Source organism: Phacochoerus africanus, chromosome 13, assembly GCF_016906955.1.
Source record: "Phacochoerus africanus isolate WHEZ1 chromosome 13, ROS_Pafr_v1, whole genome shotgun sequence".
Classification (NCBI taxonomy): domain Eukaryota; kingdom Metazoa; phylum Chordata; class Mammalia; order Artiodactyla; family Suidae; genus Phacochoerus; species Phacochoerus africanus.
This window is the reverse complement of record NC_062556.1, coordinates 75,694,301-75,710,408: the sequence shown is the minus strand read 5'-3', so window position 1 is coordinate 75,710,408 and position 16,108 is coordinate 75,694,301. Positions and strand designations below refer to the sequence as shown.

At 44.0% G+C, this 16,108-nt stretch overlaps 1 protein-coding gene across 1 annotated transcript in view; it reads right to left on the bottom strand.

Annotated features, from left to right (window-relative positions):
- MYO16 (myosin XVI) overlaps nt 1-16,108 on the bottom strand; it is a 421,162-nt gene that overhangs the window by 176,599 nt on the left and 228,455 nt on the right. Inside the window, exon 20 of the mRNA XM_047756311.1 lies at nt 1,093-1,165. Within this exon, the coding sequence (XP_047612267.1) occupies nt 1,093-1,165 (73 nt within the window). The remainder of the gene's footprint in view (nt 1-1,092; nt 1,166-16,108) is intronic.

The window sequence follows — 16,108 nt, the reverse complement described above, 5'->3', positions numbered from 1 at the left end:
GCGGTAACAGTCGCCACCCACCAGGTCTTACCCAGGTCCAGGGAGCTGGAAGGCGACCCCAGAACCCCTATGGCCGTCCTCGTGTTTAGTCTCCGGCTCCATAAGTCTACTGCCATCTTGACTTTACAGATAAGGACACTAAAGCTCATTCTAGATTCTTCATCTTGGCCAAGGCAGTGCTGCTAGTAAGAGTCACAGAGTTGGGCTTCAAGCTCATTCTGTTTAATTCCTTATCCAGTGTCACTAACCAACTTCAACACCGCATACCTGAATTCTTCACGTAATAGAATGTAGCATGGTTTTCTATCTGTCTACTTCTACCTTTGGGCAGGTTTATTTTTTCCTTCCCCGCTTGCTAAAGCAATTTTCTGGGGTGGAGGGGCCCCATCCACAGCATATGGAAGTTCCTGGGACTCTGCATCCAAGCCACAGCTATATGACCTGTGCCACAGCTGCAGCAATGCTGAATCCCTAACCCGCCGTGCCTCGGCGAACTCGCTGAAGCAAATTCTATCTCTACTCTTAATTTTTAGATATACTTAATTTGAGTAAACTATTCATACAGTACTAGTAAGATGCCTGAAGAATCCTGTGCTTGTCCGGAACGCTGAGTTGTAAGTGGATTAAAAAGAATCGGTGCCTCTTCAATCTATTTTTACGAGTTGGCTATAGTCATATGTATGTGTCACATAAAGTGGAATCTAAGAGCACTTAGCGTGAAAGAGTCTTTCCATTCTGATTTTTGGCTGGAGTTTCTGAAGTCAGTCTGTGCCCTGACTTCAAACAGAGATGCCCTCGTGTCTCTGACCTAGTTGAAATAGCATTTCATAAGCACAACTCTGGTCTTCACCTAACATTACCTTTTTTTAAAAAAGTGCTTCTTTTTTTTTTTTTTTTAAAGATCGTGCCAGTTTACAAGACAACATAAAAACGATGACTGTGTCAATGAAACATTTAAACAGAATGGCGGAGCACTTATTTTCATTACGCATTTGCAAGAAATAATTCAAATAGTCTATAAAATAAGAAGAGGTAACTTGTTGGGAAAAAAAAACATTCAAGTGAACAAAATTTCCAAAGAAACACACTTACTTGTTCAAATTCATTCTTTTGAAATTCTTCAAAGCCAAAGATGTCCAATATTCCAATATCCCAAGTGTGCAAGCTGAAACAGAAGAGGAAGGAGTGAGCAGGTGTCCTTTACCCTGCCCGCCGCTACTTCCGGTCTCAGACATCTGGCCACGCCACCTGCCACTGACAACTCGAAGTAAAAAACATCCCCGTGATTATCTTAGAGTTTGGTGAAAAACTGAAGACTAGGAAGAGAAACACATTCTCCTACTGCTTTGATTCAAACACAGACACATGAACAAGAACGCACTGATTTCGAATGGCACATGTAACGGCATGTGGATGGTTTCACATTTGCGTCCCTGAAACGGTCTCTTTCCACAGACTTGCTTTCTTTGCAGGAACGTAAGCCCACCTGTTCAGTGGGTCTCACCCGCTAAAACCTGTATCTTACTAAAACCACAGCAGCAAGGAGTCAAGCAATTTCTCCATCACACATGAGCATGGTAACAAGTTACACCACCATTAATCATGCCATGTGCATGTTCTTAGGTAGGTCAGGCTGAGCCATTCCTAACATGAGATTACGCTTTTCCTAAAAGAGTTTGTGTTGTTTTATTATGGCCGCACCCTCGGCATATGGAAATTCCTGGGCCAGGGATGGAATCTGAGCTGCAGCTGTGACCTACGCCCGGCCACAGATCGAACCTGCAGGCTCCCCAGAGACCCGAGCCCCTGGAGTCAGAAGTTCAGCCCACTGTGCCACAGCAGGGATTCCAACGATTTTCCGAAAGGAGTTCTTATAAATGAAGCAGAACAATGAAGATGACGACTTTCGAGGGAAGACGGAAAGAGAGCTCAGTACCGACTTGTTTTTTGCATGTACGTATCGCCCTTGGCACTTGCTATGGTCTAGGATGGTCACACCGTGGATGGATGTCGGAACCAGGAGACCTCATGTGACCCAGGGACCCTGGCAACCCAGATGTTACGGGGACACGGGGAACAGCACAGGGGAGTGTGAGCGAGGTGCTTCTTGGAAAGCCCCTGGTGATTCTGGAAGGCTGGTCAGCAGGAAGACCACTGGCAGGCATTTCCTGCTAGGGAAGGGATAATTCCTCCTCATGGCTCTGCATATGGTTTCAATACCACGCTCCTTGCTGGTGCAAATGTTTTGCTGTTGTTTCCACGCAACTCGATTTGTCCAAAGGGCAGAACCATAGGAGTCCTTGCAACTCCCTTTTAGTGCCTGCATTTTCTTTTCACAATCAGGATGTAATCCGAATACTTTAAGGGCTATAATGTCACTTCAATGACCATTCTTTTCCTTGAAAAAAAAGTAAAGTAATGATTCTGTGACATCCTGTCTCTAAGAGTGCTTGTGTAGAGGGTACAAACATGAGCTTCATAAATAAGAAGGGGCATAAATAGGAGTGTAAGTCCGGCAGGGAAGGAAGGAACCATTCAGTGGATGTCTGTAGGTAACGGAGGTAGTGTTTTAGAAAAACAGAGTTAGCTTTGCACCTCACGCTGTGTGCCCCAGTAAACTCTTCATGGATTAGGGAGTCAAGTGTCAGGACAGGAAACAAAGGTGATCATTTTTTCCTGCTTTCAGTTCTGGGTAACATCAAAAGAAAATATTCTAAAGTAGGATGACACAAATATGAAATTCGTTTGCAGGATAAATGTTATAAGTACAATTAAATTCTGTTAGAGGTAAGTATTATTTTAGAACACACGGTCTCATGCATTTCCATAGATTTTCCTCCAAGCATGGACCGAGTGTCCGGTCACACATCAGCCTTCAATCCATCCACAGCTCCTTCCATACCACCATCTTTATAATGTGCACAGAGCATCCCTGGGGATACCGTTCACTTTTCGGTAACCATGGCACCGAAGTTTAGGATGATCCGCTGCTTTGGGGTGTTTGTGTGTGTGTGTGTGTGTGTGTGTGTGTGTTTCACGTAACGAACTGCATCACTTCTCTTGTAGGAGCTTAAGGGTAAAGCTCGTTGTTTTGGGTAGGAATCCTGACTCACAGACTTTTTAGTTGGATAACTTTGGGCAAGTTGCTTATATGGGGTGAGCTGAAGTTGCATCATCTATAAACCTAAGGTAACAACTCATATTGATCCACTGGATATTTGTTACAACTAGAAGTGGCATAAAGAAAGTTCTAGGGTAAGAACTGGTACAGTGTGTCTCCAACTACTGGAAGATGCCTTGAAAAATAGTTGTTTAAACTTGCTATAGAAATAAACAGGATGGCTAATAGAAAAAATATAAATGGCTAATAGGCTTATCAAAATGTCAATCTCAGGGAGTTCCTATCACGGCTCAGTGGAAATGAATCTGACTAGCATCAAGGAGGATGCAGGTTTGATCCCTGGCCTTGTTTAGTGGGTTAAGGATCTGGCATTGCTGTGGCTGTGGTCCAGGCCAGCGGCCACAGCTCTGCCTCAACCCCTAGTCTGGGAACCGCCATATGCCGCAGGTGCGGCACCAAAAAGACAAAAAAAAAAAAAAAAAGTCGGTCCCATTCAAATAGCAAAAGAAATAAAATTTAAAAATTACAATGAGAAAGGTACTCCTGTACACTTTTGTTGGCAGTTGAAATTGCTGGGCTTTCTTAAAAACAATTTGCTTATGTGGCATAAAACTGTGAAATATTCATGTCAGTTGAAGCAGTATTTACAGATGCAGGAATCTACATATTAAGACAATTATCAGAAATGCAATTAAAGGAGTTTTCTTGTGACACAGCAGGTTAAAGATCCAGTGTTGTCACTGCAGTGGCTTCGGTCACTGCTGAGGCTCGGGTTCGATCCCTGGCCCAGGAGCTTCCATATGCCACAGATGCAGCTTAAAAGGAAGAAGAAATGCAGTTAAAAGACTTAGGGGGAGTTCCCGTCATGGCGCAGTGGTTAACGAATCCGACTAGGAACCATGAGGTTGTGGGTTCGGTCCCTGCCCTTGCTCAGTGGGTTAACGATCCGGCGTTGCCGTGAGCTGTGGTGTAGGTTGCAGACGCTGCTCGGATCCCGCGTTGCTGTGGCTCTGGCGTAGGCCGGTGGCTACAGCTCCGATTCGACCCCTAGCCTGGGAACCTTCCATATGCCGCGGGAGCGGCCCAAGAAATGGCAAAGAGACAAAAAAAAAAAAAAAGACTTAGGAAAAATGATGTTCATTGTTTTACCCTAATTATAGTAAAACAAAGACAAATAACAAATATCTCACACTGAAGACAAATTAATTAAACAGCAGGCATCCTATAGGATGGATGGACTGAGTGAAACTGTCAAGTCAAGAGAAATCATTATGAAAGTACTGCATAAAGAACAACCCCAATTCCAAATGCAGAAGACCCAGAAAAAAGCAAGTCAGCCTGAGAAGAGGGCCTAGGAACGGTCTGAATGGGAGACTTAGAGGGGATTTCTTAACTTTTAAAATATTCCATAGTGGGTATTACAATGCTCTCCATCATTGGCCTTCATCTAAGAGATTCGTGGCACCCTTTTGTGGCTCAGCAGTTCACCAACCCCACTAGTAGCCATGAGGACGCAGGCCTGATCCCTGGCTTTACCTGGTGGGTTGAGGGTCCTGCGTCGCCGTGAGCTGTGGTGTAGGTCGCAGACACAACTCAGATCTCGCCTTGCTGTGGCTGTGGGGTAGGCTGGCAGCTACAGCTCCGATTCAACCCCTAGCCTGGGCACTTCCACATGCCCCATTTCGTTATTCATAAGGAATAATTAATTAATTAATTAAAATTTAAAAAAATAAAAGATCCATGAGTAAGCGCTTGCTGGATACTTTCTGAGTGGGGGATGGAGGACCACCATGGCCTCCAGGGCAGAGGGGCGCCAGCGGAGCCCAGCAGAGACAGCAGAGGCAAGTGGCAGGTTCTCCAGGCACAGGAGGGGCCCCAGGGCCCCAGAGGTCAGGAGAGATCAGAGGAGCTTCCTAAAGGCCACAAGCTGGTCCTAAGCACAGATGCTGCTGCCGGCTTGTACCAGGACCTCCCTCTCAGGCTCCCAGATCCACTTCCCCTGCCTGGTCCCCGGCTGCCGTGGCAGCGGTGGCCCTAGATGACACCCTTCAGTGTGGACAGAAGTCGGGGAAGGATGGCAGGTCTGAGTAGCGGGACGTAACTCACATCTTCCGCTTCTCATGAGGATGGCGGCTTTGTGGGGACCAGCACGGGAAACAGGCTGAGGCTGCCCAGCTGCGTGCGGGCGAGCAAAATATGTTAAAAGGTTCTAGTCCAGATTTGGGGAGGTAAATTATTCATCAGTAACTTAGAGTGGCATATCTTTGGGTGAAAGACCAGTCCTTTTGAATTATTTTTTTCACATTTCATACACACTGGCATCCAAATTATATTTAGTAACAAAATAAAAATGATGTTTAAAAAAATGGGAAGAAAGGAAAAACCACTGTCAGGAAAAGGCTGAATGCAGGCTTCATGCATTTTAAAGATTTGCAACTACTGACAGATATAATGTGTTTTATAATACAATTTTTTTTTTCAAAAATCTATTCCATCATTTACCATTGAATGAAATATGTGACTGTTATTGCAATAGCAAGCTTGACAGGAGGGTGGCAAGAGATTACAGCCAGCGAAATCCCCACTGTGTGTGCCAGCCAACAGTCCCCTCATTTCCCTTACTGATAGCTGGCTTCTGATTATACAAGCTTTTAACTCAACAGCCTGTTTCTAGCAAGGGGGAGCAGACAGAGGTTAGCCAAGGAACCAGGATTCTGTCCTTCAGGCACAATTAACATGTTAATGAGATGGTCCCTTTTAGTCCGATTTGGTGCTGGAAATCTCCTGAGGGTTTTCCTGACAGTCAACAAAACTAAGTCGCATGGGCTCATCAGAGTAAAACACACCCCCTTTTATATCAGACAAAATATTAAATGCCAAGGCATCTGTCTGCTTTTGATTTGCCTTCCAGGCCTGTGCGTATGAGCAGGGGAAAGTCTGAATCAAAGAGAATGTTTGCGACCACCTATGTGAGAAGAGAATCTGGAACAGAGTGGCTGTGTGTATACGTACAACGGAAACACTTTGCTGTAGAGCAGAAATGATGCAACATCGGACGTCAACTCTGTGTCAGTAAAGCTTTACCAAAAGGAAAAAGCAAGAACAAGAGTGTCCGCTTTGAAGCAGGGATGGACTAGTTTTATGTGGGCAGAGAGGTTTGCAGAAACCAGATGTTGTCTTCAATCCTCCCCAGGCCAGGAGATGAACTAGCGAGTTACCGAAGTATTTAGCCCCTTTAGGGAAGAGTTGAACCCTGCCTGGCACAAAATCCTCAGACTGAGCCGGAGCTGAATCAGCCTCTTTGGCTGATGACTGATGCCTCAGATACCTGATGGGGTAAGGATGAAATAGGAAAGCATCCAGACTTGAACAACCTAGCCGTCGGGACGCACCGCCCTGGGGAGCAGAGGGACCTGGAGCCCCTGGAGAAGTTGGGCTGTGATGTTCGCCAACTCCACCACCAAGATGCCCAAGGACTGAGTGAGAACACGTTTTGTTTGTTTGCCCCTCCCATGGCGTATCTGAATCTGGAAGGGTCTCTGGGGATGCGGACGTGACTGTGGGATTGCATACCTTTTTGGAAGCTCCCACCTTTTATTCTTTCACAGAAGGCTTATCATTTTCTGAAGGCTTATTTTCTGAACACCCATCAGCAATTAGAGAAGAAGTTTGCTTATTATTTTCCGAACACACATCAGAAATTAGAGAAGAAGCTTGCAGTTGCTGATGAGTTTAACGAGAAGCTGGGTGATTGATGGGTGGGGCTGGTGGTTACCCAGGCAGCCCTCTGCCTCCATCCACCCATGGGACACCCCGCACCCGAGGCTGCTCTTAACTCCTTCTCTCTGCACTTCTTCCAAACCAGAAACAGAAGTTAGGAGATGAAAACCAGGAGAACCCTTGAAATGCAACTTATCGCTTATTAGCCAGGATACAACCAAAGTCCCAGGATGAGGGTGAAAACCAGAGCTAGTGATTATTGATGAAGTGTTGCATCAAGCTACGACCAACTGCAGGTCCTATAAACAAGGCTAATTCTTACCTACGGAGGGAGCAGGATGGAGAGCTCCCTGGGGTAAGGAGAGCACAGATGATAAAAGATCATTTACACCATTTTACCCGCGAAAGCAACAACTCCCAGCGGAGGAGCATTAATACGAAGGCTTTTTTTTTTTTTCTGGCTTCGCCCAAGGCACACGGAAGTTCGGGGGCCAGGGACTGAACCTGTACCACAGCAGTGACAACGCTGGATCCTTAACCCATTGCGCCCCCAGGGAACTCCAAAACTCACTACTTTTAATAAACCTAGGTCCTTATTCACTCTAAGCTGTATTTATTTTTTCACATTACTCAATGAATTGATTACATTTATAGGTGTACAGTGGTCATCACAACCCACTACTCTAAACTGTATTTAAACCAGTGACCTATGTGTAGATATTGTTACCAAGAGCATCTTCAGAAATAAGACTCGATCTACCGCACAACTGCCTTCTCCCAAACCACAAACGATACTGAGTGTATGTGGACTCTCGCCTTCCTAGGCTGCAACCACCCCCATCTGGGAACAACAGCAGACCTCATTACAGCATGACCGCTACTCAAGGGATTCTGTGGTTATTAAAACCAGCGTTAGGAAGAACTGTCAGACATATGAATCGTTACCATGATGAGAAAAATCCAGGGTAAAACCGAATGCCATCTATGTGGAATACCTGGAACCCGCACATGCTGCTGCTGGTATCGCTTAAATCTGAAATCTGGAGCACAGTTTGGCTTCATTTACTAAAGCTAAATACACATCTGTTGAATGACCCAGAAATCCCTGTGCCGGCAGGTGACCAGGGGCTGAGGGTCTGTGTCCCCGAAAAGCCATGCACGGGAATATGCACGGCTTTTTTAAAATCTATATCATCAAAACTAGAGACAACCCAAGTGCCCTTCAACAGGTGAATAACTAACTAACTGGTTTTAGGTCCATGCGTGCTTTTACAGAGGAATACCACTGGGAAATCAAATAAGAAAGAATCACGGATGCTTGCAACCCTGTAGATGCATCTCACGGGCATAACATTCACCAAAGGAAGGCAGACGCCAAGCAGTGCGTGTCACTCTGCCTGGGGTGGCATGCCAAGTTGCATATGTAAAATCCTCTGAACTCTGTACAGAATGTGGGCACTTAGCTGTATTACACCTCAACAAAGCGGTAAAAAAAGAAAAAAAAAAGGCCTGCTCACCAGGATCAAGGCTATGCAAAGGGCCAGAGAGAAGTGGGTGGACTATCTGTTAAATAAGAAGCAGTGAATTGCATCTTTACTTTGGAAATGTCCAGTCTGACATGATGTGAGAACAGTGACCCTTCTTATGGCTGGACTTGGCTTCTAGAAGAGGTTCAAGACCTATTTATTTATTTGCTTTTTAAGGCTGCACCTGCAGCATTTGGAGGTTCCCAGGCTAGGGGTCAGATTGGAGCTGCAGCTTCCAACCTACACCACAGCCACAGCCATGTGGGATCCGACCGTGTCTGTGACCGATGCCTCATGGATACTAGTTGGCTTCTTAACCTGCTGAGCCACAAGAGGAACTTCCAAGACTCATTCATTTATTAAAATAAGGACATGAGTAGGGAAGAAAATGACCAACAAGATATTTGAGTGGCTCAGAGGTTCAGGAAGAGATGGAACCACATTCTTCCAGCAGCTGAACAGACTCACAACAGTATTTATCCCGTTTTTGCTGTCCTTTGTGTCTAAGATTTGCATCTAACCTCTTCCCATGTCTGCGGACTATCTTGTCCCCTAAAAGCAGAGGTGTATCTCCTGGGGATGCCTTCAGATCAGCGCCTTTAGTCCTTCTAACAAAAATAAAGAGAAGTCAATTCTTGTGTTCCATCAATTCTCTGGATAACGGAGAGAGAGGCTAGAGGCAGGGTCCCCGTTATTGACATATGTGGCTGTAAGGAGAGGTAGTGGAGGTCCGTCCAGGAGCCATCAACCAACGCCTGCAGGCTTTTCAAAGAAGAAAAAAAACAATGACACGAAATCAACTCCGCTGCAGCTGACCTGTGTCGTATCCTCACTGTCTCAAAGTCAGGAACCGATTCTATTAGTCTAATTCCCCCCAGTAACATGTGTGGTTATAGCACATGCCTCTAACCTAGGATCCTGTATCTCTGCCTTCTAACCACCTTTGGGCAACTGTGCAAATAAAAACGTATATGAATGTGGGAAATCTATAGCTGTGTCTTTTCCAGGAAACATCTATGTCAGCCTCATCTCAAGAAGCTGCGTCTCTTTTCCCTCTGGTCTGTGTCAGCTGGGAGGTAACAGGGAACGGACACCCTGCACCAAGATTCAGGACTCGGTCAGGTGCACCCAGGATGCTAGGGAGGTCCATGCATCTGCTCCAGAGGATCCAGGGGCATCGAAGAGAGGATCGGCTTGAAAGGAGCATCAACGCTGCAGGTGTATTTGCAGGGCCCATTTTGGCTTTGGACCAGCCTGAGGTTCACAGGGGAGACTGTGAGTTAGGCCACATGGCCAAGGTCAGGCAAGCGTTGCTCAGGAGAGATGCAAACTCAGCGTGGATAAAGCTGGATGAGGTGGGTCTGGAGAGGAAGGCAAAGGCAGAATCCCAGCAGCTGGGTAATTCTGCAAGGTTCGCAGGAACAGTTCCCGGAAGCCATTGAGGTATTTCATCTGCAGTTTTCTCTGATCTTCAAAGAAGAGGGATGATGACTAATAAGGGGGACGGAAGTTCCCACTTGCTACGTGTGAACGTCTCAAATAAACGGGGAAGGGGAGGGTCTGGAGGGGGGGTGGGGGCACGTGCTGGCAGGCAGGTGCGATTCTGCAAAGAAAGCCAGCCAGGTATTGCCGCAAATGCCTGAGTACGGGGCTGCCACACCAGCCGGACCCAGACTCTGTGTGGAGTTCTAGATCTTCTCTGGAGCGTGGGCTTGTCGGGCAGAAGCCACTGGGTGTTTTCTAGGTGAACAGACCTAGGCGTGGTTATGAGGATTCGCAGGTTTGGTCTGATGGACAGCTTTAGACATCGCCTATTAACAGAGGTACTGCCAGTTCTACTAAGACTCAAGGAGCCATTGAATTGGATGCATTTTTGCATCATTTGGCTCAGAGGGGGCCAACCCAGAGTTTACCCGCGGTGGCCAAAAGCAGGGAGCCACCAGGTACTTGGACGAGTCTGACCTCTTCCAGCATCGCCAACTAGCACTCAGAGACTCACAGGTCTTGGAAGCAAAAACCAAGCCAGAGAGATAAGCCCAGCCACCATTTGTAGGCAAGTGCTGTGATCATCACAGTCGTGGAGGTTGAGAAAATTACGATTCACCAGACGTAAATGTCTTACTAAAGATTTCATGAATGTTAAGTGTCAGCCTCAGAAGAGAAAGCCAGATCTCTTATTTTTACTACCCTTTTAAAAAATTAAAACCCAGCTAGAAGATAAAATTACTACATTCATAAATTAATTACCATGTATTTCAACATACAAGCACATATCCAAAATATGAGATCTACACATTTTACACCTCTAGCTACAGTGAAAAAGCGCCGTCTCATTGTTTAACTTATCATGCTTTTCTTTTTTCACCAGCTATACTGAGATATAATTACATGCGATGTTGCGTCAATTTAAGGTATACAACCTGTCGATGTGCTGTACACACATCCGTGGCAAAATCATCACGCTCTTCTGAATAGGGTTTCTTTTCTACCTTCATAAAAATTCTCTTGGAGTGCAAATCCCCCTTTTTATGAGGTTCCTGCTCCTTCAGATTTTAAAGAGCCCCTCCGGAGAGCTTTGCAACTTGACAGTAAGTTTTGAGAGTCATACGTTCTTATTAGCCAAAGGTTTGTGATTTCACTGGCCCCAGAGGATGACAGAGAAGAGGGTCTGAAAACCCTGGGATGGGAATCACGGCAGAACCCTTCAAATGCCCTCGGAAATGGAGAGCTGCCTTCAATCAATCACCCGCCAACGTACAGACTCACACACAATTTGTGCTTCAAAGCAGCAGCTATGAAAGTTAAATTAATTAGAGTGACTTGCAGCAAGTGAATATTTCTGACTAACCAACCACCCCCAAATCCAGTGACTAAAGAACTGAAGCACTTATTAGGGTTCTCAAGCCCCTGTGCCTGATTGAGTGGGTGGCCTGGTTGGGGCTTGGCGAGTCTAGGACAACCTCCTCCAGATGCCTTGGGTGTGGCTGGCTCTTGACCAGCTAACAGCATGTCTCGCCTTCTGCAGGAGAGCCCGGCTTGTGTGCCTGGCGATGACAGGGATTTGGGTGAGTCCTGCAAGGCCTCGGGACCGCACACCAACCTTTGTCCTGTACTCTCTCAGGACAAAGAGCATGCCACAGGGAAGCTCAAATCCAAAGGGCAAGAAACCAGACTTAACCTCTTGAGAAGTGTCAAGGTTTGAATTAGACAGGCTCAGAGGCAGAGAAAAAATCCATTTTTGCAACCTGCCAACACTACTCCCCTTGAGAGTGGCTTTTGACTAATTTATTTATTAGCTCACTCACCTTTTGAATGGTTGTGTACTAAGCACCTCATTTTGCAAAGCACTTGGAGGGGTGCTACAGACCCAGATGAAAAACAGACCAGGGAGTCCCATTGTGGCTCAGCAGGTTACGAACCCAACTAGTATCCATAAGGATGCGGGTTTGATCCCTGGTCTCGCTCCGCGGGTTAAGGAGCCAGCACTGCCATGAGCGGCAGTGTAGGTCACAGATGCGACCCGGATGTGGCATTGCTGTGGCTGTGACTTAGGCTGGCAGCTGCATCTCCAAGTCGACCCCGAGCCTAGGAACTTTCATGTGCCGCACCTGTGCCCCCCCCGCAAAAGACAAACAAAAACAAAGCAAGAGCAGAGAGGAGCCTTACCCTCTGGGACATATCCACACACAGAAATGTTACGGGGGGGAGGTTAAATCATTTATTGTTCAAAAGGTTCATTTTAAAGTTTAGCTTTCCAAGGGTGCTTTTTCAAATCCGTCTTCTGACCGATTCAATGAGGGAGACGCTTTTGGCAGACCTTAGGTTTCGAGTCTGCCAGGGTCGGGTTCACACTCCAAGTCCACAACATCCTGGCTCTGTGACTCGGGCCACTTGACCTCTCTGACCTCCCGATTCATTATCTGGGGGGGGGGGGGGGCAGGAGGGCCTTCCTCACCCCAGCGTCAGCAGGGACCCCAGCACCGCCCCGCTCACAGCCCGGTTCGTGCCTCCACCGCGGACCACACCTGAGCACGTAAAGACGGCCCGCTTGGAAACCTGGGTTCTGAATCAGACTGTCTGCAGAGAAGCTCAACGCGTGGAGGTGACGAAAACTAAAAAGGTCCTCTAGTTGAAACGCCCGTGCGCCGCAATGAGAGAATTCTATTCCAAAGACGCAAACAACATTTAAGTGGCAGCCCTGACATTTTCCTCCTGGTGTTTTCTTCAGGGAGAGACAGGGTCACCGAGAGCCAGAAGGGGACATCCTGCTCTCGTTTCCGAAGCCCTGCGGCATTATTTATCCTGGCAGCACTGCCACGAGGCGCCAAGGACAGGCACAGAGGAGCACAATAAATACAGATTTGGTTAACGCTACTGAGCAGGACAGGTTATCCGGGGGTTGAAAAGAGGCCACGTGCATTTCCCAGGAGAGAAATGAAACAAGAGAGTGGGCGGGGCCAGCAAAGCCATGAATTTTATCCATTGCCTGAAACAGACAAGCTTTAGCCTCTGCACTCTTGGCTCAAGAAAGAGCTAGAAAAGAATGCTCCACGGTTTTTATTAGCCTTCTAAAGCACTGAATTTCTTACCCGTTTTATTGAGGCAATTTGGCTCTCAAATAATATTTGCAAAGCACATAGTAGTCATTATCAAAAAGGAAAGGCACTATTGTTTGATGCTAAAAATGCTGTATTTTCATAGATCTGAAAAAAATTCCCTTTTTTCCTCCCATCTCTGGAAAACATACACTTAAGGGACAAGTACATAGCTCTTTCTTGGTTCAATCAGCTGCACCTACTCTTGAAACAATTTATCACACTGTCATGATTAAAATGTATGTTTAGCCATTACTGTGTTCACAGTATGTGGTCATTTGTATAAGGTGGTAAATTTTTACCATTTTTAAAATTTATTGTGTGGTACTTAAAATAATTTTAGCATTATAATATGCATGAGACGTTGGTAAACCTCTAATATTTTTTATTTCTCTGGATCCTTCTATTTGAAAAAAAAAAAGCATCTTACAAAATAATGAAAAGCAAATGTGCAATTACAGAGAAAAGGTTCTTAGCTCTTTAGGAAATCATTATACATATGGGTGTTTTGGTAAGGAAATGGAGCAGAAGGAGAATTATTTAGAAAGCAGGTTTTGTCTCAGATATTTTGCTAAATTGTGTAGTTTTTGGTTGTCATGGCAATCAGCACCATGATTTCAATGTCTATGCAGAAATAGAAGTCACTCATATTATATTCACAAAAATCAAAGAAATCTCATTTTTTAATGGGAAAAAATATCCCAATTTGCATGAAAGGGGGAAAAGCATGATGTGCCAAATTTATTTTTCTGCTTGTTATTTCATCTCCGAAACAAAATAAAGACAAATATTTGGAACTGAACAACAAAGGAAGATCTATGTACAAATTGTCTAGAATGCACGAAGAAGCACTCAGGAGACGCTTGATAGACTCAGGGGCAACAAAATTGTCAGAAACTACGAAACAAACATTCCAGTCGGGAAGTCAGTAAGACACAAAAGGAGAAAATTTCAAAGAAAGCCAATACAAGACTATCACAAAACTTCAGAGCTTAGTAAAATAAATAACATAAACATGACAAATGACAAATTAATTTTGGAAAATAAATACTTCTTACAGGAACATTTCGAGAAAGACTCATCAATGATATTGGAGCATAAAGAATATTAGGAATGTAAAAGTTGTGAAACTAGAATTATAAGAGATGTCGATGGCAGGATTATACAACCAACCTGTGGTCTAGTGGGTTAAGACATATAACATGCTAAGGTGAGCAATTTTCTAGAAGATACACATGCCGTTAAAAAGAGAGATAACTTGATTAGACCTAGACGATTTAAGACGGGATTCATAGATCAATTCTCCCTCCACCCACCTCCCCAAAAAAACCTTACGGAGAATTTCATCAGGCATTCAAGCCATACATTCTCGCCACTTAACACAAACCAGTTTAGAAGAGAAGAAAAAACAGAGATTGCTCTCAATTCACTCTTTAACATACACTTAATAGCAAAAGATTATATAAGAAGAACAAATACAATGTTATCTCACTAATGAAGATAAATGCAAACATCCATAAGGATGACTAGAAAATCGAATCTAGTACGTCATGACCAAAGAAGGTTTCTAAAAATGAAGAATTATTCAACACCGAAAAATACGCATCAATACAATTTGCTTTACAAGCAAAGGAGAAAATAGCAACAATAACACTAATAGATAAAAGAAAAACATTTAATAAAACAGCATCCTTCCGTGGCTGAGAACATTTAGAAAAGATTATGTGCTGGAACTCTAAGTTAAACAGATTACCTACCGAACAAATATTTAGAGGTTTTACAGTAATCTGGAAGCAAGGCAATAATATCTATTAACACCACAAAGTGCCATCGTGGCACTGGAAGTACTAGCCAATGCAATAAAATAAGAAGAACTAGAAGACATAAAAGATAAGGAAGACAAAAAAGGTAATTATGAATATTTACATTAGAAAATAGTAAGATATTCCACAGGAAAATTATTAGAACTAATAAGAAAAGTCAGCAGGGTTTCCAGACATAAGATCAACATTCGTAACTCAAGATTGATTTTCCCAATAAACAAATTAAAATATAACAGGAAAACAGCACTTATCACAGCAACAAAAAACGCAAAGTACTTAGAAAAGAATCAAATAAAAATGTGCAAGAAGTTGATAGAAAGTACATAAACATATTTAAGAAGTAAAGGGATACATGAAGGAAAAATATAGATTGTATTTGTAGAAGAAAAGAATCAATAGCCTAAAAAGGCCATTTGGCCCCATATTAATCTGTAAATGTATTTCTAGTCCAAATCCCAAAAGAATTTTTTATGGACGGAGTCAATGTGATTATAAAATTCATATGCAAAAACAAAGATCCGGAAATAAACAAAACAAATAATAAAAATAAGAACTTATGAGAATTTACTTATTAAAACAATATATTATTGATAGGGTTTTAGTCAAATAGATTAAAAATCAGGAGGGGGTGAAAAAGCATTTCTAATAAATGGTATAGGAATAATTGAATACCCTGCTAAAAATATGACATTATATTACTTCCTCATATAAATGAAAATGAATTCCCAGTGTACTGAAAACATACAGGTTGTAGGGAAAAATGTACGATGACCTTGGAGTAGGAAAAGAATGTCCGTAATAGGCTCTAAAGTCAGGTCATTGTACATAACTGAACAAATATCCCTGGACTTCTAGGAGCACGTCACCATGGGGCAGTGCAGAACCTGCACCTGACTCAGGTGCAACTTCACTTGTAGGCAGGGAAATGCAAATTAGTACTTTCCCCACAATTCTGCTACTAAATAGATACCCCAGGGAAAATTCTAAACATTTATCTCAGGAGGCACCTACAAGGATGCAACACTGTAATGAAGAAGGAAAAGAGGCTTAAGCATCCATCTGAAAGGAAATAGATGCGGATGCTGTGATTTTTCTTCAGGGGAATTAAGGCAGCAGTTACAAAGAATGAATTAGTATCAATATAGTTAAATCAAAAAAAAAAAAAGCTGGGAAGTACAGCATTACAGTACCCTCTGATAGCATTTCTTTAATTCTTAACGACTTATATACTTGTTATGAAAAACCAGTATCTAGACAAATATAAACACTGTGCCGAATTTACACAGAATTGATGATATTGCTGTCTCGGGAGCAGAAAGGAGA